Here is a 21,090-nt window from a genome sequence, read left to right on the forward strand (position 1 = left end):
CCCTTTTTCTTTTGTTTCTTAAAGAAACTGTATGTATTTTTGATAATATTTTACATAAACCTTTATATGAATTCTTGCTGTGGTTACTGGTGTTGCTAAATGAAAGGTTACTATTTATGCTGCAAATAAGAGCTTTGCTTGGAATATTGCCAGTAAATAAACAAGCCCCCTAGTAGTTGCTGCAAATTCCATCTGCAAAGGGATTATATATCATTACACTTGTAATAATACAGGAATCATATTCAGACCTGCAGCAGTGTGTTCTGTGGCTGCCCTTAATGGCTCTTAATTGCAAACAGCTTGTAGAGCTGTATCTCATTTTAAGGTCCTTGTAAATGAAATCTTGTTTTTAAGTGTGGAAGTGATGAGCACCCAAAGCAAGACTATCCATACAAATTACTTTTTCTTGCAAAATGTTGAAAATGTTCTGCTGAAAATTGAAGTTTGGGACTATCACTACATTATTTCTTAGATGCAGTAGCAGAAGAAACTGAAACAGATGAGATTTTTAAAGGCCTGATGTAGGGTTTTGGATCATTAGGAAAGTAGTGGTGCAAATGAGGGAATTTATAGTTAATGCAAATTAATATATGGGAGAGGGAACAGCATATGGCTAATTATAGAACTACATCTGTAGTAGTATGAACTTGGTTGAATATTGGATTACAATCTGGTCTTGTCATCAAATTGAAAATTACTGTGTAGCATAATTGATGCAAACAAAATGGTATTTCTGAATTTTAGGCTAATTGTTTTCTTGCCATGGATTCTTGTAGAGTTTTTAAACTTTTCTAAGACACTTGTGAAGCTCTAGAAACACTAGGTTAATCATTGATTCCTGGGCACTCTGTGTATATAAACAAAGGCCACTAAGGGTACAACTCTGTGTTTCAGGAGATCATTCATGTTGATTATTAAATGTACCATGGTAAAAATGGGTCTGGATCATCTGTCTGGCTTTCAAAATTATTTGTAGCAACCAAGTTGATCTAAAATTTAAATACACTAAAGTGTGTTGAATATGCCATTCACATTATCTTATTTTCTTAGGGGTTTTTTTGGATTTTTTTGTTGTGAATTTAAAGTCCTTTTTTAAAAAACTCAGGAGTCCTGGAAAATGAGCATTTGAAAGTGGAGGTAAAACATTGACAATAACAATGAAAACTTTTCTATAATTTCAATTTTTCTGAAAACTATAGGCTCTTCTTGGCACTGTGTTTTTTCAGTATAAGATTACAGTGTGTTTTTAAACAGTAAGTTATCCCTCTGAATGTGTTTGTTAAAGCAATTTATATTTCCTTGATTACTCCTTTGTGATTCCTAACTCATGGAATACCCTCCTAAAATATAAAAAAAACCTTCCTATAATTTTTGGATAAAAATTCTAGGAATTTGTAACTTGTTTTGTCAGTGTAGTGGTATTTACTTCTCATTCACAGCCTGGATAACAATAAATGAGGAAAAAAGGAAGGTAGTTTACATTATCATTATTATAACATTACATCTGTTAACGTTTGCACAAATTCATAAATTCTTGTGCAAAGGACCTAATAATTGCACTTATAATGTGTGGTTTGATCACAGCTAAAAGCCTAAGTAGGGAACTGGACAAACATGACATCAGGCTGTGATGATCAAGAAATTTTGGATACAGTGGGAAGGCAGACTGAGCTCTTGTATAGAGGCCACTTTTTTCTAAGACTGCTTTGTGCTCTTTTTTCAACCAGTAGCAGTTGTTAAATGTTTGCACAGAACTGGAGTAATTCTTTATGATATCTGTGCCTTATACATGCATTGCAATTCTGAAACTCTTCAAAACATGTACTTCTTTTGCTGTATGTAGCTGCACCTGGACAATAAAGCTTGAGTGGGCTGCTTGCTTTTCTTCAAGAATCATCCAACTGCATGCTTACTTCTCCTTTTCTAAAATGTATCCACTTAAGCTGCTTCTGATTTAAGATTAAAACATCATTTGGATTTATAAAGTATTTGCATTTTTAGTATCTCTGATTCATCTAGTTTAAATTGTTAAATTTGACCAATCTTTGTGCAAGTTCCTTTTAAGCCCTTACAGCGTAGAACATAATGACTCGACTTAGCCCATTGTGAAAAATCACTTTATGCAATTTTATTTTCACTTTTTCAGATGTGTAGCAAAGTGAGGATTTGTTTCTGAACAGAACAGATAACTCTTTTTTGGAAACAGATACCAATATTGCATTCCAATTTTATAGCTGCTTGCACCTTAAAAACTTTGATAGGGCATCTTCTTTTTCTTCTTCCATGTGAAGACTAATTTCTGTACAGTAATGGGTATAGGAAGATTAGTATCATGAAGTTCAGTGTCAATCTTGCATAAAGGGAGGGTGAATATTTGCAGGTCTTGAAGTGCAATGATTGTACTCATGGATGCCATTTCTTCATGGTTTCATTCACTTGTACCCTCACATCCACCCGCTTAGGAGTATAAAGGGACGAGTGTGTGCTCATGAGAGGTGTCTGATTGGGGCAGTGTCTCCAGGGTGCAGGATGAGGACAAGGGTAAGGAGCTTTCAAGTCCCTCCTTCACCTCTGAAGTTCCTTTGGGTGGTGATGACAAGCTAGTTCTTACATCTTCTGTGTTTATATTAGGTTTAGATGTTGTCTATTATGAGATGCTCCTTAGCTTCAATCTTGCTTTCTTCAACTTCCATGGGCCTGTTTTCTGCTTTTCCTTGTTTGGAGTTTGTGTTTGAAAAGTATGTTAATAATCTGTTTCCTTGATGGGCTAACAGAAGATAGGTTCACATATAATAAGCTGCAATCTTGTGGCCATCCTCCTGTTGGGGGATGAATGGTCTGCTTGTGAATCAGCTGTGCTGCAACCTTATGGGCTTAGCATGTTTTACTCAATTTTACTTATGAAGCACCATCTTATGAACAATATTCTTGATTATCAACACAGTTTTTTCTTGAAACCTTGTGCAGTTTCTTCTCATGCTTGTTCATGCTTGTGTGCACTATCTCAGTGCTTCTTCCAATATTCTATTCATTCTAACTGTGATCTTTTACACACTCCTGCTGCAGAAATGAGATGCCTATGTTCTCTGAAAGGGTGGTGGTTCTATTTCCAGTTCTTGGTAGAAGTGTGCTGTCGTATTAAACAGCTCTCCTAATTTTTCAGCCCAAAAAGAATCCCTATAACATTGAGAACTCCTTTCTAAATGCATATTATGAAGCATATTTTCATACAGTTCTAAGAACAGAATATTAGCACGGATTCCAGTGTGCTGAAAATTATTTGCAAAACAGTTTTCTTATACTTAACTTTGGCTGAACAGGATTATCATCATTATTTTCCTTTGGATTATAGATAGGCTTTAAAAAAGTGATTTTGAGATATGACAGAGGTGGGTGATATTTGTAAGTATAATAATGCACTGAGATGTGGAAAGATGTAATTCTGCTAAGACCTAAAAAACTTGACTGGTTGCACTTACACCTACCTGTTCTTTTGACAGTATGCATCTTGACCAGGAGGCAAGCTATCTTCTGGAAATCAATTAACATTTCCAACAGAGATAGAGTAATGCCATGTTTATGCACAGAAATATGTTGCAGGCAATGCCATCTGCAGAGCAGAGCTGACTAGCTGCTGCTTTTACAGGATCAAGTTTTCCGTGACTGTTCCTGTGAAAAACTCATCCAAGTGGTGCCTTCCATTTTTTTTTTCCCCTCAAAGCATCAGCCAGTGAAGAGTGGTGGTAAGAAACATATACAAGATAGTATCTGATGGGCTTGCACCCTGGGCTCTGAACCTTTTCTAATTTTGCAAGTCCTTCCTGCTTCCACTGCTATAATGATTGTTGTAGTGCTGAGGAACCATTTGGGGAGCAAAAGAGAATCAGTAAGAGCTTCCCCAGTGACTTTTGGAAAGACTGAACATAGGCCAAACAACATCCACCCCATGGGCTCTAGAAGATTTAAAAAAAAAGAAAGTGAGGGAGTGGCATTTCTCCTCAAACTCTGGGGTGTAGTGCCCCCTTCATCCATGTTCCCCAGATAACATAAAAGGGAATGCAGAGTAGATGTCTAGATGATGCCAGGATCAGAGAAGCAAATCAAGGGTGATCAGCCTGTCCTATAGCATTTCTTGGTTTCTGTTTAGTAGGGTCCTCAATGGAATGGATAGTGTTTAATTTATGTTGCTGAAGATGAGCTTCTGTTCCTCTACCAGCATCCTTCCAATACACATGTGCACACATCCAGAGCTGTGCACAAGTGTATATACACCCACACACCCACACATATTTGTTTAATTGATGAGTTACATCATAGTGGTCTTTCCTGGTCAGTTTTAGAAAATGCTACTAGCCTTCTGTTCCTTCTACAAAGATTTTTGTACATACTAGTTAGCACACTGTTATATGTTTCATTTTTATGGATGTAAGGAGAATTGAACACTTGTGTCTCTGTATGAAATATGAATGGCAATAAATCTGTCATTTTGTCAAAGTATTTAGCAGGCATGTACAAGGCTTTAAAAAAATATGAATAAAAATTTCACAGCCAAAATCTTGTGATTATATTTTCTCAGCTTTCACTTGTCTCTTCATCTGAAGACTGTGTTTCAGGAACTTTCTGAAAATGTATCCTAAATATGTTTGTGTGAAGGAAGACAATCTTTTACCACTTCTGAGCTATTAAAAGAAAAATGAAAATGAAAGGTCTGTTTAGTTTTATAGCTCTGTATCTACAGTAAACAATAAGACCCAGAATGTTTTAATTGAAGAACATGCCCTTTCTGAACAGATCTGGCTAAGAATCAAATTTATGAGGGCATAGTTTATTCTTGCAAAGAACAAATATGTGGAAAGACAAAAGTAAATGAAAAATTAGATACAAGGGTCTTTTATCTATGGATTTGTTTGATGTTTTTCTCTTGATTTTTAGGCTGGGATAGGTTAACAGTTAACATTCTTCAAGGCCACCTTTTTATTTTTTGAAGATGTGGTGATAATTGACTATTCAAACAGTGCTACCTGAATGAAACCTGTGTGGTGAGACTAATTATTTTTTATGAGGATTTCAACTGCATTTAAAGTAACCAATTTATTAGCTTGATAGCTTTTTTATTTATTACTAAATGTCCAGAGCTATTGCTGTATCATTTTATGCTGCAGTGTTTTGGAGGTTTTCTAAAAAAAGAAATCACACCCAGAATCATGGTATGATGAAACCAAGTCAGATTTAGCACATTCAGGCACAAATGCAAGTCAACAAACTGCTGTTAAAACTATTGTTTACTCTCTGTACCACCAGAAGGCTTGCTACTATATCAGTTTACAAAGGACAGAAGGCACCCGTCCTCTGAGGAAGCTTTGTTTTTCTTATTGCATCTAGTTTAGACCAAGTACTGCAGTGAAGCTCCAAGCTTACTTGTACAGGTTTAGCTTTTGGATTTTTGTAGTAATCTCAAATCAAATCTGCTGTAGGAATCCTGTTATTAAACATTAATGAGAAATTTTGCCAAGTAAAAGGTTCAAAACCTTTACTCCACAAAGTCTCATAAAACTTTTCCAACTGTTACTTTTTCTTTCACCTCTGTTTAAATGAACCTTTTTAGGGCCTTGGAAGTGAGAGAAATATGGCTTTAGGAGGTCAATATATGACATGCATTCTAAATCCATAATTTTCCTATGAAAACCTCTCATGTTAAATATTTGAGTTCTTGCTGAAGGGCCTGGTCTGAAACATTCTTCTGGAACCTTAACATAAACAGAACAGTTGCTTCTAATGAGGCCTTATTTGCAAGTTATTTAAAGTTTTATTGATCTCAGGTAATACCTTTAATTATACCAGAGAAAGGAAATGCAAGGCTTTTAGCAGGGGTATTTATAGCTTCATGAAGATCCTCACCAGTGAACATATACTTTATTCTCTAATATGCAGGTGGAAGAAGAAGGATGAGCTTTAGAAATTCTGGTCTTGCTGCTAGCTATGCCAGATTGCTTTGTGGGATGTGAGAATTGACGCTGCAGTTACGTTGGCAATGGAGATGTTCTTACTTCAGTAGCACAGTTTGGAATACTTTATTTGTGTTTCTAGCATGTTAATTACAAATACAGTCCAGTGGACTGTGATGATCTTAATGTAGCAATGCAGCTCAAAGAATAATGATCCAGAGAAAGGAATATCCCTGAGGTAACTAGTCTTGATAAGATTTGGAAATGTACCTTAAAAACATGTGCATGCATATAAGTTTGTGCATGCAAAAATAAAACATGCAGACAGAAGGGCTACAGAGTTAAGTAACTTGGGTGGAATTAATCTCACCCACTGTTTCAGTGCTTAGATCTTGCATAACCAATCTCCCTCGTTTATGTAAGTTGAGAGAGTCCAAAATCCAAAAAGCAAGTCTTGCCATCTGGAAATCATTAAAATCAGTAACCTTCTGGCCAAATCTTCTCTCCCTTCCCTGCTTTTAGTAGCTGTGGGGAAAGCCTTGACAATTCACATTGAGTATCTAACTCCTAGCTGGCTAAAGCTAAAAGAGAGAGACTCTACCTTAGGAGGTGTTTGGCATTTTATGTAGATTCATTGAGTCTTTTAAAACACAGAATATAATTGGTCTCAATTTAAATTTAGCCTTGGAGGTTGCTGTTTCTATTTTAGGCCTGGAGAAGGGCTTCAGTTTCTTTTGCATATGCCAGTATTTCTAATGAAAGAATTCTACCTTTTCCCCTCAAATACTGCCTTGCTTATATACACTGTTTTAAACTTACTTTTTTTTCTCCCCCCATAATTTTCTAGACTTCTCAAATACAAAATTCATCATGAAACACCATATGGGTACCCACGCAGTTGTCACACAGCTGTCAGCTCCTAGTATTTGAGGTGGCATAGCTAGTAACCTGTTGCCTTCATCCCCCATGCATACCAGAACACTGTGGAATGAGACTCATCTGTGGTTTTAGTGGGTTTGCAGCTATTTCTGAATTCTCACTGTTCCTCTGCTTTCAGTTAAATTGGGTTCCACTAAAATTTTAATGCTCACAGATTCATGTATCTGTTTAGCTGGTTTAAACACTAACTTCTGAGTCAAGGTGCCTTACCCCTCTTTTGCAATCTGTTTTCAGGCTACATTTGTCTGCCTTCTTTTCCCAATTTCTTTAGCCTGTGTATTCCCTGGCCCTTTGCTCTTCACTCTACACTTTTTTATCCTCTCTCCCCACATAGTGTTTGTGATAATAAACTCGGTGAGATCACACTTTTCCTTCTCCATTTTCTGAGAAGTATTTGTTTGTCATGCTTGGGCAGATTTCACAGTGAACTTGAATTCTGTGTGGTTATCCTTTTTTTTTTTTTTTTTTTTTTGTTCTGGCTCAAAAGTACATGTGTTGTGTGTAAGATACAAAAGTGCAATATGTTAGTCTTATTGGTAGGGGCAGTTTTTGCTAGAAGAGCTTTTTTTAGTCTTCCCAGAACTTCTGTGATGTTTAGACTTTTTTCTCCTTACTGAAATGTAAGGAAAAATATACTGATCTAGCCATGACTTTTCAGATGCTGAAGAAACTGTCTGAAATAAGTCCAGAAACTCTCTTTCTTGATTTAGCTCCAAAGCTGAAATTTCATCTGCAGAAAATTTTATTTTTTGAAAACTTAGCTGCCATTTCTTATCTGTTAGTAGTAGCAGAAATTTTCCTTGGATGCAGATTCCTTTATTTCCACATGTATATTTGGCTTCTCAAGTTAGCTAAATTAACATGCAGCTTGTGTAGAGGCAGCCCTCCTGTTCCTCTGACCTCTGCAGCAGTGATCAGGGGTTGTTTGAGGTATGAATTTTGTTTGCTGTCTTTCTTTTAAGCAGTTTGGAATAAATTTTAACCTTTATGCTGTTCTGTGAAGAAGAGCAAATATCTAAAAGGAATGCATTTTTAAATGCTTCACAGAGAAAAGCAACAGTTTTATTAGGCAAGAACTTCTCTCTTATTTTCCAGACAGTGTACTATCTGTATAATCCCAGACAAGAAAAGCCTTTTTTTTTTTTATCTGCAAACTTAAATGTAGAAACTTTGAGGAGAAATGAAGGTCTCCACTGAAATACACATCAATATACAGATAGGAAAAATCTTCTAAAATTTAATTTTCTTTGGTAGGAGCATAATGTCAGCAAAGATATTTATTGATGAAGACCTACAGAGCAAAAAGATGTCTTATAAATGCCACAGAATCATTAGGGGCAGAGGAGGGTGTTGTTGTCTTTCTGTAATACTGTTGTCTAATGTGAACTGAGGCTTGAAAACACAATTGGCATTTCCTGTTCAAATTTATCCTTCTCTTGAGAACAACACAAAAAATACTCTCATTAAAGATCTAGAATATGTTAAAGGGAATGACAGATTCTTAGGGTTAATGCAGACATCTCTGAAATCTTCTATAGCCAGTGAGCTATGGAACCTAACAATGAGCTGACACTAGAATACTGAAGGTGATGGTTACATTAGGTAACACCTTTTACATACCATTTTGCACAAAGAAGACAGTGTTACAGTGTTACGCTATTTTGTCTGCCCAAAATGTGAGGAGGAAAGGTTTTCATTTTAAAACTTCCTCTTGTTTTGCTTTTTTTTTTGTTTTGTTTTTTGGGTTTTTGTTGGTTGTTTTTTTTTTTTTTTTTTTTCTTTTTTTCTTTTTAATTGGAGGCACTAAACATGAAAGTTCTTTGAGATTCTAGACAGGAAGACCATTGTAGCTTAGGCTTTCCCCAGATGTGGAGAGTTTACCATTGTGCTGCCATTTACACATGAGAGGTGTTAAAGTAAGAGCAAGCCTTGTTTCTGCTTCTGCAGCATGGAAATGGCAGTAGCTGCTGCTATGTTTAGGTGTTTTTCTTTCAGCACTGAGACAATCTTTCTTCTGATATTCTAGTGTTCAGCCAAGTAAACAAAGTTCAAGAAATTCCTGTTGTAGCACTAAAAAAAAATTTAGTTGGTATATAAAAACTGTTAACATAGAATTAATAGCAGTGCTTTATGATGGATGGATGGATGGATGGATGGATGGATGGATGGATGGATGGATGGATGGATGGATGGATGGATGGATGGATGAATGGATGAATGGATGGATGGAGACATTTCAGAAAAGATGGGCTCAAAAGAAAGAGGAGTGAAGTGTCCCTTTATGAGAAGGAGTGTCTCAGATATATGGTGGTATTTTCTGGGATGGTGTAATGACCCACTCTTAAGGGAAAAGTGGGTCATAGCAGATAGATGACAGTGTGGTTGAGACCCTGTAGTTCAGAGTTAGAGGTGGGACCAGAAACTGTGACATACTGGATCTTTGTTGTAGACCACCTGATCAAAGGAAAAAAACTGACAAAGCCTTCTTTACACAGCTGATAATGTTTCTGAAACACTTGTTTTTCAGGAGGGGAACTCTGACCCTTGTTTTCAGGGGGGACTTTAACTTTCCTGGCATTTTCTGGACAGGCAGTGTGGTGGGATGTAAGCAGTCCCAGAGATTTCTGGAGGGTGTCAAGGAAAATTGATGACCATCAATCAGACCAGCCAGACCAATAACTGGCTAACATGTTTGCAAAATAGTGGAGATCAAGATCATGAGTATATTGAGGAGAAGATGTTAGAAAGGACAGACCTTGAATAGACAGTATTCAAAAATCTGATAGGTGGAGATTTCAGGGGGGGGCAGCTCTAAAAGGCCTCTCTGCCAATCCCTTGTGATGGTTGTAGGTACCTGAGCAATCTTAAATGCTACTAGATGCCCATGTTTAGGCTACTGAATCATGAATGCAGTGACTGATCAATAAATAGCTCTTAGAAGTTAGAACACACAACTCACAGGGATCTGAATATGAATGTCTTAGTCTGAAACTGAATTCCATCTGAAGGGTTTCAGCCTCAGGAACCTGCTTGACAAGTTTGCCTTTGGTTCACAGTAAGTCTTATTTTACAATTTAAAGAAAATGCCTATCAAATTGTTGATGGAAAAAAAAAAGAATCCCCAAAAAATTAAAATGTGAAAGTACCAGATAGAAAATGCATTATGCCCACTGCAGAAATAAAGATTTCAAAACTGAAGCTTGAGATGTGATAAACTTCAGAATTTCAGCTAGTCATGCTGAAACTATTTTGAGTCTGAGGCTTAGGTTAACAGCACTGAGGACTTTGGCACTGATAATTTTTTTAAAAAAGCAACCAACCAAGCAACCAAGCAAAGTAACTACTTTGTAATAAATTCTACCTACTCTTGAGTTACAAGGTGCCCAGGAAAGGAGCATTAAATTATAATAACACAAACATTAGGAAATACAATGTAATTATAAATGTCTTGTTGACTTCTGAATTTATGGAGTCAGTGATATCTTAAAGGAAGCCATGGAAGTAGTATACTGTTTGCCTTTCTACATTTTCTACTTTGTTATCACTTGTATTACAAGTATCAAGATTATGCTATAAAAGTAATTAAATAATGCTGGTATCTGCCAATGCAGTATTATGCTATTTATAAATAGCATAATTCATTTTCACAATTTCCAGTGTTAACAGACCAAAAAAAATAACCCAAACAAATAGAACTGGAAGAAGACTGAGGTTTGAAACTGAAATTACTATTGCTGACATTTCAGCATTGGAAGAATTTTATAAACATTTACTGAATTTGGTTTCTGGTTTATGTCCATGGTTTGGATTAAACAATACTGTCAAATTGTAAAATTATATGGATTAGTGCTACAACTGAATGAAACGAAACACAGATTATTTTTAAAATTGCTACAGTAGTACTAGTTTATAATCAAAAGCTAGAATAGCTACATTTATAACGTTTAAAGCTGTTTTTTATTCCAGATCTTTTTCATTATGTTATTGTACACATTCTTTGGAGATGCATATTTACTTTCTTGCTTGGAGAAAACTGTGAATAAGTATGAAAAATCCTCTTGGAACAATGGAAGTTCTGATGCTAACCACTATCATCAACCCAATAGTTTGTAGAAAATACTGAGTGTATTCCTTTCAAGTGTTCTTTTCAGAGTATTTACACCCTAAATTAGTAGACTGCAAGTTCTTGAAGAATGTAAAATGCATGCTCCAAATCTCATCCTGGTGGATTTTTGAATGCCTTGGAGGCTGTTCAGAATATCCGTAGAAATGGGGACATTCAAAACTGGCAGAACTGTCCTGTGAGCCTGTAAACTTCCTGCAGTCTGGAGAGTCCCTGCCATCAGCACCATTGTCACTGAGCCTGCCACTGGGCTGGAGCCCCAGCCTGGGAGTCCATGGACACAGATGGGCCACTCATGGGCTCATGGATTCATCTGATAATTGGATGAGAAATGCCTGCTGTTTATGACTCCCCTTATACTACACTTGATTTACAACAAATGAGCAAGGTTGGTAATTCAAGCATTTGCTGGTGGCATTTGAACAAACAGTAAAGTTGTTGCAAGTGTTTCTGAAGGACATAGATGAAGAAATCAGAGAAACTGTTTCAATCTGCATGCATTTTTATTAAAAAAGTCTCTTTGCATCATTACCTGTACTTACTGGTAATTTCCTGTCAAATTTGTAGCTCAAAGTTTCAGCCTTTTCTTGTGCTTCTTTCCCCAGTGGAATAGCTGAGCTTATATGGCTGTTTCCCTTGAAAATCTTTGAGTGGTTTAAGCTTTCCCTAGTCCTCTAGTTCTTTCTCAGGAGACAGTGTGACCATCTTCCCTAAAATGGCACATCAAATATAGAATTCTTTGCTCCATTAGGAGTCTTCCTCTGCACTTAGATGGTTAGTAAATAACATTTTGCTTTCAAGAGATAAAAAATTGATTCGTGGTGATTCATTCTAGGTGCTTGTTCTCAAATAAACTCTAACATATATGGTTGGAAAAATTCTAAGCAATTTATGAGTACATAAAGGCATTGTGATAAAGGCATACATTATTTACCAAACACTCTCTCTCTTCCTAAAAATAAATAGGGCTTTTAGATTAGTTAGTAATTTCCTGGAAGTTCTCCTATGCTAAGAGTTATGTTGCTTAGATAAACCAAGTATGGGGGGTTTTAGCTGATAAACAGAAGAATTACAGTTTTCTCAAGGGAGAAATATAAGGTTGAAAGAGTGAAGCATCTCTTGAGGGAAATTCTCCAAAGTTTTTAGGTGTAGAAGAAGAAACAGTATGCTGTGACTTATACTTCATGTTGTCAAACTGTTTGAAAAAAGAAATTGCATCATCTTGCACATTTCTTTCTCTTTAGAAAATATTTTAAGGTACTCCACTAGATCCTGAAAGCAATTGCCAGCAAAATTGCCAGCATGTAATATCAGAAATGTTGAGCCAACAGGAAGCTGTGTTCTAGTCTAAACTAGTCTATACTGTCTAAAGGCAGTAGAGGTTCAAGGCAGAATGGAAATGGAGTCAAGACAGTGTCTGGGCAAAGAGATAAGGACCTGATAGAATTGCTGCTGTTGTCTGCTGCTATCTCTGCTCATGTTTATTGATATTTATAAATATTTGTTCTTTCAGTTGCTTAAAAATTCTGTGCTTGAGAAATTCTTGTACTCATACAGGATGAGGCAGTAAAGTTAGAGGTGAATGATGTAACTTTCAGAAGGTTGGAATCTTATCTATTTTTCAAGAATCTTGTTATATATCTGTGCTTTGTGTCAGATTTTCCATGATATGCAAAAGAAAAAGGAAGAAAAGTGCTAACAGAAATCTTTGAAATAAAATAGGGACAAACACTTAAGGAGTTTTGGGGGTTTGTTTTGTTTTGTTTGTTTGTTTGTTTGTTTTGGTTTTTGGGTGGTTTTTTGGGGTTTTTTTTTTGTGGGGGTTTGTTTGGTTGGTTGGTTTTTTGTTTGGTTGGGGTTTTTTTGGTAACATGACATTTTCAAGAATAGGATATGCTTTTTCTTTCCAGACAATAATGCTTGTAGTTCTGAGATCTTGATTTATTCTAGGCAGCATCTTTTTCCTTGAGTACTCTCATCAAGGATCTTGTAAGAAAACAACAGTGATACATTCTCTGCTGTTCTGACACCTGTGTCTTGTGCTGTATATAATTACATATAACAGAAGTGACTTCTTTCATATAAATTTTGTAGAGACAGTGGGAAAATGGGAATCTCTGTCCTTTAAATGAGACAAAATTAAATGGTTTTGAGTTAGGAGCTCTTCTAGTTTGATAGAGGTGGCAGGAAACACCAGCTATGACAGTCTTGTGAGGAAACCTCAGAGAGAAACTCGTGGGTGGCAAGGAGCAGTGAAAATGCTCAGCTCTCATCTGTGGTTAAATGGGCAGACAGTAAAGCATGTGTTTTCTCCAGAGGCAATTCCCATTCATATTTTGAGGTACAGGAAAGGACTGAGCCCTAGTATGAAGGGATTCCTCTCTCCAGGGCTGGAGGTACCATTTTCTCATGAACAGGTATCTTTTTCCTCTTCTCTATCACTATATTTATATGTGAAGAAAATAGAATTTTTTGTCTTAGCCTTATTAAAAGTCATTTGCAGTTTTGTACATGAAGGGACATATTGTGCCCCATTTTAGACACATATAATCATGTAGCCTGAGTAACCAGTTTCTGTGTATCCTTAATTTTTACACAGTCTTTTCAGTAATAATCATCTCTTGTTGTACGTTGAATTGTAAAACTGTTTTCTTCCTATAGGTTTATAACATAGAATGTTTATAATATATATATACTCAATAATCACTGGTAATGCCAGTGTTAAGAGAGATTTGATTTCTGTGTTTGCAAATTTGATGTTGTTGTAAAGTCAAATATTGAGGCCGTAATTTTTTTATTATAACATGGTAATGAGGTGCTTAGTAATAAATGTAGCTGAGTGAAGCAAAATTACAGCTAACCAAACTCAAATTTTCCTACTTTGTGATATAAGGTGGTAGTAGTAAGTAGCAGAGATCAGAAAGAAAAAACTCACATAATCCTTTCCTTGATATTCACTGAAGTCAAGCAGTGAATCAACTAGTACCAGCTTATCTACCTAGGTGATACATTTAATTGTCAATGACAATTTCCATGCTAGGAGTTGGATACTGAGCTACTGGATAAGTAGGTTTCCACAATCAGACTGAATATGATTTTCAGTACTGTACTGTTCCATAGTACAGTTTTGAAAATACACCCCTTGAAATGCAAAGAAAATACAATTTAGTGAGTGGCAGTTCTCTTTTGGAGAATGCCAATGTGACCTGTTTTTGAAGAGCAGGAAATCAGATCCACAAAAGAGCTCAGATCTCCAAATTGTCTTTTAAGTGGATGTTTAAGTAACACAATCTAAATTCAATCTGCAAAGGACCTTTCAGATTTGTCTGAGTTATCACTATTGAATTTCTTCATTCCTCAAAGTTCTGCTTTTCTTTGTACCCCCTGTTCTGTCCATCTTCTCAGGGCTCAGCAATGTGGTGTCTGTTTGCTTTGCACCAGGTCCCTGTCAATACTTTGAAACTTCAGGTTTTGCCTCTGTCTGACCAGCATGTCTCTCCTAATTCAAGAAATGTATTTTTACCACCTGTATTATATGCCTGATGCATTTATCCATATACAAAATTAATTCCATGTTTTTGGTTCTGTATTAGTTTATGTTAATGAAAATTATTTCTAATGGCTGATTGTGTTGGACAGTCTACATGACCTGCAACATCATACAGGGTACAAGAGACTGAGTTCTTGCTGCTTCCTTCCCCCAAGAAAGGATATTCTGTATTCAGATGACAAATTTGAGACTTTTTTTGTAAAATTCCTTGTCTTACAACTTGCATTTCTTTTTAAAATTTGGTGGAATCAAGACATCTAGTTCAAAATTAGTAGGAGTAATGGAGACAGAGGAACAGGGCATTTCAGATGGGTTCTTTCATTTGAAAGAGTTTAAAATTATGAGTGTCTATTTTTTGCATGACTTCATATAAACCATTTAGTTGTTTTAGAGCATGTGGAAGGACTGAGAAATGTGCACTTGGTTGCAATTTTCTCTTCTGTCAGATGGAACATCTCAGCTCTTTTGGAGGTGTTCTGCATCATAGACAAGTTACAGACTTTTTGTCAAGCAGGTGCAGTGTATTGAAAAATCTGTGGGTAGTGATCTTCAGTGTCCTTGTATCCATTTTAGCCTTGGTTTGACTGCTTCACCAGTAGCACATTCCTAGAGAATGTCATTTACAGAGGATGAGATTCTCCAAGAAACCTAGAGAAGAATGTTCCTTGCTAAGATGGAACATAATGTTTCTAGGGCAGCTCTTTAAAGCACCTATTGTCAGGTCTTATTCTGCTGTTGTTTCACTTCAGGTTATTTAAATATTATTTGTTGGGTTTTTTCAAAGACAGGGAAAGTGTCATGTATAACTTCTTACTTGCTTACAACACCATTAATGATCATTTCATTGGTTTAATGAAATAAAACAAGTATCAAAGCTTTTTAAATGAGAATTTCTTAAATGTTATAATTTTTTAACTGTTTGGGTAACTTCATCCCTAAGTGGATTCCTGAGGTCTTTCTGTTCCTGCTATTCCTGGAAGCACTCATGCTTTAAGTAGTGTAAATGGGTAGAATCCTCCAGGATGTTTGATAGCATATCTTACCCAAGTCTTTGAAAGATCTTTACCCAAGAGCTTTTAAAACTTAATTTTACTAATTTACTAGTTTTCTTGAATTAATCAGAATTGCTGCCTGAGGATACATGTTTCAACTCCTATATTTTTTTCAGTGTACTTAGCTATTACTTTGAGGATAAAACCACAGCCTTTTTGTGGTAGTTAAAACATCTGGAAATTTTTCTTTTGCTTCATGTGAAATAGGCATGTAATACTAATGGTTAAATTTGTTTCATCTGCAAAATTATGTATGCATGCGGTCTAAACATATATATATTACAGTCAGCAGAGGTTTTTGAGGGCATTCAGTGTTCCTTTTCTGAAAAATCTTTTAGTGGCTTAATTAGCTCAAGCACCTACCAGTAGGTACCAAAAGTCAAACTAAATTTACTTTCCCTCTTAATGTTCCTTGAGTCCTAGTAACTATTACTGTTATTACTAGAATTAAAATTAATATATATAACAATACTAAAACTCAATAGTAGAGATACAATTAATAAAGTTGGCTTTTTCAGTTTATTTCAGAACATTCTTTCCAGTGCTTTTATTTTAACTGGAATCAGGTATTTTACAGGTACATGTGTTACAATAATTTGAAATGAAAAATGGAGTAAATGTTTGTGTTACTCAATAATTGGTTATGAGCATGTCTTCAGATATTCCAGACTGACTTCATTTTTATTGCTGTCCTCCATTCTGGCCTTTGTGGGATATTGCTGTTTGTGTTTTTTAAAACTGTGATGTTTGGTAAAGATGTGTGAAGTAGATCTAGCTGAAGTTCTCAGGCAGCCTCCTGCTTGTGTGCTCACAATCCCTTACCCTGAGATTTCAGGGTTTCTTCCACGTCCTGTTACTAAAGTTCTGTTGCTGCATCATGGTGTGAACAGACCTGAACTAGGCTATGTGTGTTGGCTACGTTTTGTCCATGTGCTAAATGCATTCTTGCTTGCACAACAAGAGAGAAACTTAAGAGAAAAATTTGGCCTATGATTTGGTGATTAGAGAATGCTGGAGGAATGCACAGACAGGTGGACATTAGGAAGTTATCACTTTTGAGTATACAGTAAGCATGGTTGAATGCTGCCAAATGCAATTACTGATTGCCATTTTGGATAGGTTTCCCTTAAGGTGACAGAATTTTAAAAGGAAGCACAGAGAAGCTACTTTCCTAATACTGTATTCTTTGTGGATGTTTGAGCTTTGAAGCCCAAAAACTTCTGGCAGCCAAAATCACAGGTGTTACTGTAAGCCCTAGCCACATACTAGCACTGTATTTTCAGTTCATCTCACAGAGATAAGCACTCATATTCATACTGTGGTTGGGAAAAAGATTGCTAGAGCTTCAGAATAACCAAGAAACAAGAGTCAGAGGAGAAACACTCCTGAAAATTTCACTGGTATATATTACAAATATATAAACATAAAATATATATTAAAATATATAAAATATTAACTTCTGGCAATAAAGCATAACTCTATTGCATTTTATTAGGGATCCTAATTGTGATGCATCTGCTGCATGTGGGTTTGTATTGCACTTGGCCCAATGGCCAAGGTATTCACCAGGATTTCAATTAATTTTTTTGCATTGTGAAATTCTTTTTGGATGCTTCTTTTTTTCTTCTTCTGATGCTCAGGGGGGAAAAAAAAGGCAAGAGAAAACGCCCAACAGATTTTGCTCATTTTCATTTCTTTGCTTTTATTTTACAGGAGACACATGAAATTGTGGCTATCAAGAAATTCAAAGACAGTGAAGGTAATCTTTTCTGCTGCATGATCTTAAATGTCAGTAACTACATTGTTAATATCTATTCAGATAAAAAGAGAAGTCTCACATAGCCAGATATGATTTTAAAATATAATGATTTATTAGCTCTGTAAATATTCAAGACACTTGATCTTTCATGCCTTCCTAGAGACTGCATTATACACTAATTAGATAACTACCTTTCTTTCTTGATCCATCTGTCTTGGATGAGATTGTGGTGCTGTACATGGTAGTAAGATCTACCATTTAGAGACTGGAAGTGACCAGAAAATGCAAAAAAGTTCTTTTGTAATAGTGACTTAAAGAGTCCTTGGCCTTTATCACCCTTCATCTGTGAAAGGGAATCTTAATGTCAGGGCAACATGAAGTTGTAATTGAAGGAGATTAAAAGAAGTGGTTGAGAAGTTCAATCACAGGCAGATAAATCTGGGAGCTCTCAAGGATCCATGGAGGGAGCTGGATGGTGAGGCAGCAGCTCTGTCCTCACTTCAGTGGGCTTCAGTCTCCTCAGGAAACTTGCACACAGCACACCCTGTGTACTCTGCAGCATTGCTGAGTGTGCTGAGAGGGAGGAAGAGCCAATTTGTGCAAGGATTAGCATTGCTGGCAAAGAGGATGGTGGAAGGCAGAGTCACAGAAATTATTCTGAATGCTCCACACACACATTCCTTACCCAAGAGTAAAAAAACCCAAAGAACCATACAAGGCTGGCTCTCTGACCCATGCTTATGGGGGGACAGGGAATCACCATATCCTATCATAGACAGCAGTGGCAATCAACCATGAGAGCAGCTGTGTACCTTATGGGCATCATGAGTCAGCCCTGAGCCCCAAATCTGCACAAACAGCAGGATGAAGTGTGAGAGGAGTCATCCTGGTGTGATGTGATGCTGCTCTGGTTTGTCATGTACCAAAGCTTTAGCCAAAAGTTAGCAAAGTTGTTTAAAGATATAGCTGCCACTTTATTTTGGCAAACTTTCTATTTTGCTATCCTATAGGATTGCTGGTGTTGGTTACAAGGGCTATATTTTTCAATCAGTCAGACACAGAAAAATCTGATTTGCATCTTGTTTTGCACAGTGCAGTCTCTGCCTGGCACGTCATTTTCCCAGACACTTGAAGAGAATATTTGATAAATGTTTTAGCTCTGCTGTTTAGAAATCTGTTTTAAATTCCTGTAAAGGATGTAGAAGATCATCTTGCCCAGGTCATGAGAGTATCTCGGAGTTGCTTTTTGGAACTTGCTGTGGTTATTCAGTACAGATCCTGGGAAGTAAATATCAGTATTAAGCCCTAAACAGGATTATTGTATTAGCTTGTCTACCAAAAAATTAAAACAACAAATTCAACATTGCCATTAGGTCTGGCTTTCCAAGGGTATTACATAATATCAGTTTACATGTCTGATGATTGCTTTTCTGATTTGTAGCTAGTTGTTTACAAGTTTCTGGGAATATGACAGAAGTTCTTTTGATGGATTTGATTCAGCCCATTTCACATCTGTCTTGTTAATATGGTAGTTCATTAGAAGTTTGAATATACTGTAATTGTTTCTATTGACATTTTTGTTTCACTGAATTTTTGCTGTTGTTTGACATATGAATACTAAATGTGTTGGAAAGTAACTGTCTTGTTGTAGATGAGATTATGCAATCAGGCTCATGCAATCCAACATCAAGCACTCAGTTTTAAAATGAAAAGATTTAGATTGCTCTAAATTATATATTTTTTTAATCAAAACATTTGTGATTATAGTATTTTGTTTTCCTTTTCCCTCCTGCTGCACTTCAATTTTTTATTTTTCTCTCTTCTGATGACAATTAGTGCATTTGCATGACCAGTGTTATTCACTGCTCCCTGCACACATCTTCTTGCCTTTTGCCTCAGAAAAACAATTCCTCTTCCTTTTTTCTTCCTCTGTCTCTGTCTTTGTGGTACATGATCTGCAAATACGATTTAACTTTGAATTTATGCAAGCATTTCCCATTTAGTAACTCTGTGTTGTGAATAACTGTTCTAGGACATTAAGCACACTGTTTCTATATGTGCATGAGCAAATTTTCCAAATTATTTTATTTCATTTTGATAAATGAAAAATAAAATGTAATATAGTCAGGTTTACTTCATATATCATTGCTCATATTCTTTGGAACCTTTAGTTAGTTCACGGCCCCTTAATGAAAAGCAGTGTATGAAATGTTAGTGAAGTGCTCCTCCTTTCTTGAACACTTTTCAAACAATTAAATTGTCAAATCAGTTAAATTAAAATTAAATTTAATTGTTGAAACAGTTAAATTTCTTGACTCCTCTGAATTAGATTCAAGACTTTGTTGCATCACACTTACTCTACTGCCTTCTGTGGCTGCTACACTGGCATTGCTGAATTTCTTGTGAAAGCCATGAGGGGAATCTACAGGACTTAAAAATCTGTGCTTCAGTCTTAAAATTTATCATGGCTTTTGGAAAAGAAAATTATTTTAGAATCAAATACATTTGTTTGGTATTGTTCCAAGATGAGCTTTGCATTCCAGTGTTTCTGCTGAGGACAACCTTCCCAGTGGTTTATGTGTGTGATGTGTATTTGTGGGTAGAGCATGTACACACACATGAATGTTTTTTTTGAAGCATATTAGTTCCCTTCATAATAAAAAAAGAAATGCAAACAATTTGTTTCTTATGACTTTCTCTGCCACAGAAAACCTTCATGGTAGTGATGGGAAATCTGTGGGAGTTGCATAAAAAGCACAGTCACCATTTACCTCTCTTCCAATGCAGAAATGTGCAGACAACAGAGAGTCCACACTGAAAAATAACTTTTTTTTTTTTCTCTGTAATGTCTAAAACCAGAAAAATTCATCTGGGGTTCAAAATAAATCTTTATAACACTTTTTACTTGAAGGGATTAATGTTGTTCTTTCATCAGCTTACTCTGTCACTTTTGCTTTACACTCTAGAAAATGAAGAAGTCAAAGAAACCACTTTACGAGAGCTTAAAATGCTTCGCACTTTGAAACAGGAGAACATTGTGGAGCTGAAGGAAGCCTTCAGAAGAAGAGGAAAATTATACTTAGTTTTTGAATATGTGGAAAAAGTGAGTTGAGTTTGTAGTATCCTTGCCACAGTTAAATCATAACCTTACTGAAAATATCTTTAAAATTAAAATTTTATTTTTAAAAATTATGCTATCCTGATCTCTAAAGAGAAGCAGCAGAAACTTTAATACAAAATGAGCTATAATTAGACATCTGCTGTGAGATGGCAACATAGATTACTGTTGTTTTTAGGGTATGCGTTGGTGTTTTTTTAAAAAAAATTCTTCCATTTGTGAACACCAACATGTTAAAAATGATGCAGACTGGAATATGTATGGTTTGAAGAAAAATTTCAATCTGAAATCTTTAGTCCAGTTTAATTGTAAAGCTGGAGGATAACTGTCCTGTGTTATGTTGTGTAATGAGTCTTGATGTAGTCTTTCAAAACAAGATATAGACTTTTGACCTTGGAATCTCTTTTAACTTTCTCCACCCTTCCCTGTTAAAAATAGGATTTGTTTGTGTATTTCTGTAACAAGGCCACTATCAATAGTTGCTTAGAGGGATTTGGCAAAGACCACTGCCATTAACTCTGATCCTGACCTCATTTTGAAACTATTCCAAAATTTGCTTAGATCTGCCTACTACTTCCAAGCATACTGATCTGTTTCCAGGGAG

General features: G+C 36.0%; 1 protein-coding gene across 4 annotated transcripts in view; it reads left to right on the plus strand.

Annotated features, from left to right (window-relative positions):
- Positions 1 to 21,090, plus strand: part of CDKL5 (cyclin dependent kinase like 5) — a 120,357-nt gene that overhangs the window by 55,557 nt on the left and 43,710 nt on the right. For all 4 annotated transcript variants that reach the window (XM_079315298.1, XM_079315299.1, XM_079315297.1 and 1 more), the window contains 2 exons: positions 17,323 to 17,368; positions 20,335 to 20,471. In XM_079315298.1, coding sequence (XP_079171424.1) covers positions 17,323 to 17,368; positions 20,335 to 20,471 — 183 coding nt within the window. The remainder of the gene's footprint in view (positions 1 to 17,322; positions 17,369 to 20,334; positions 20,472 to 21,090) is intronic.

This window comes from Erithacus rubecula (genome assembly GCF_903797595.1).
Source record: "Erithacus rubecula genome assembly, chromosome: 1".
NCBI lineage: Eukaryota > Metazoa > Chordata > Aves > Passeriformes > Muscicapidae > Erithacus > Erithacus rubecula.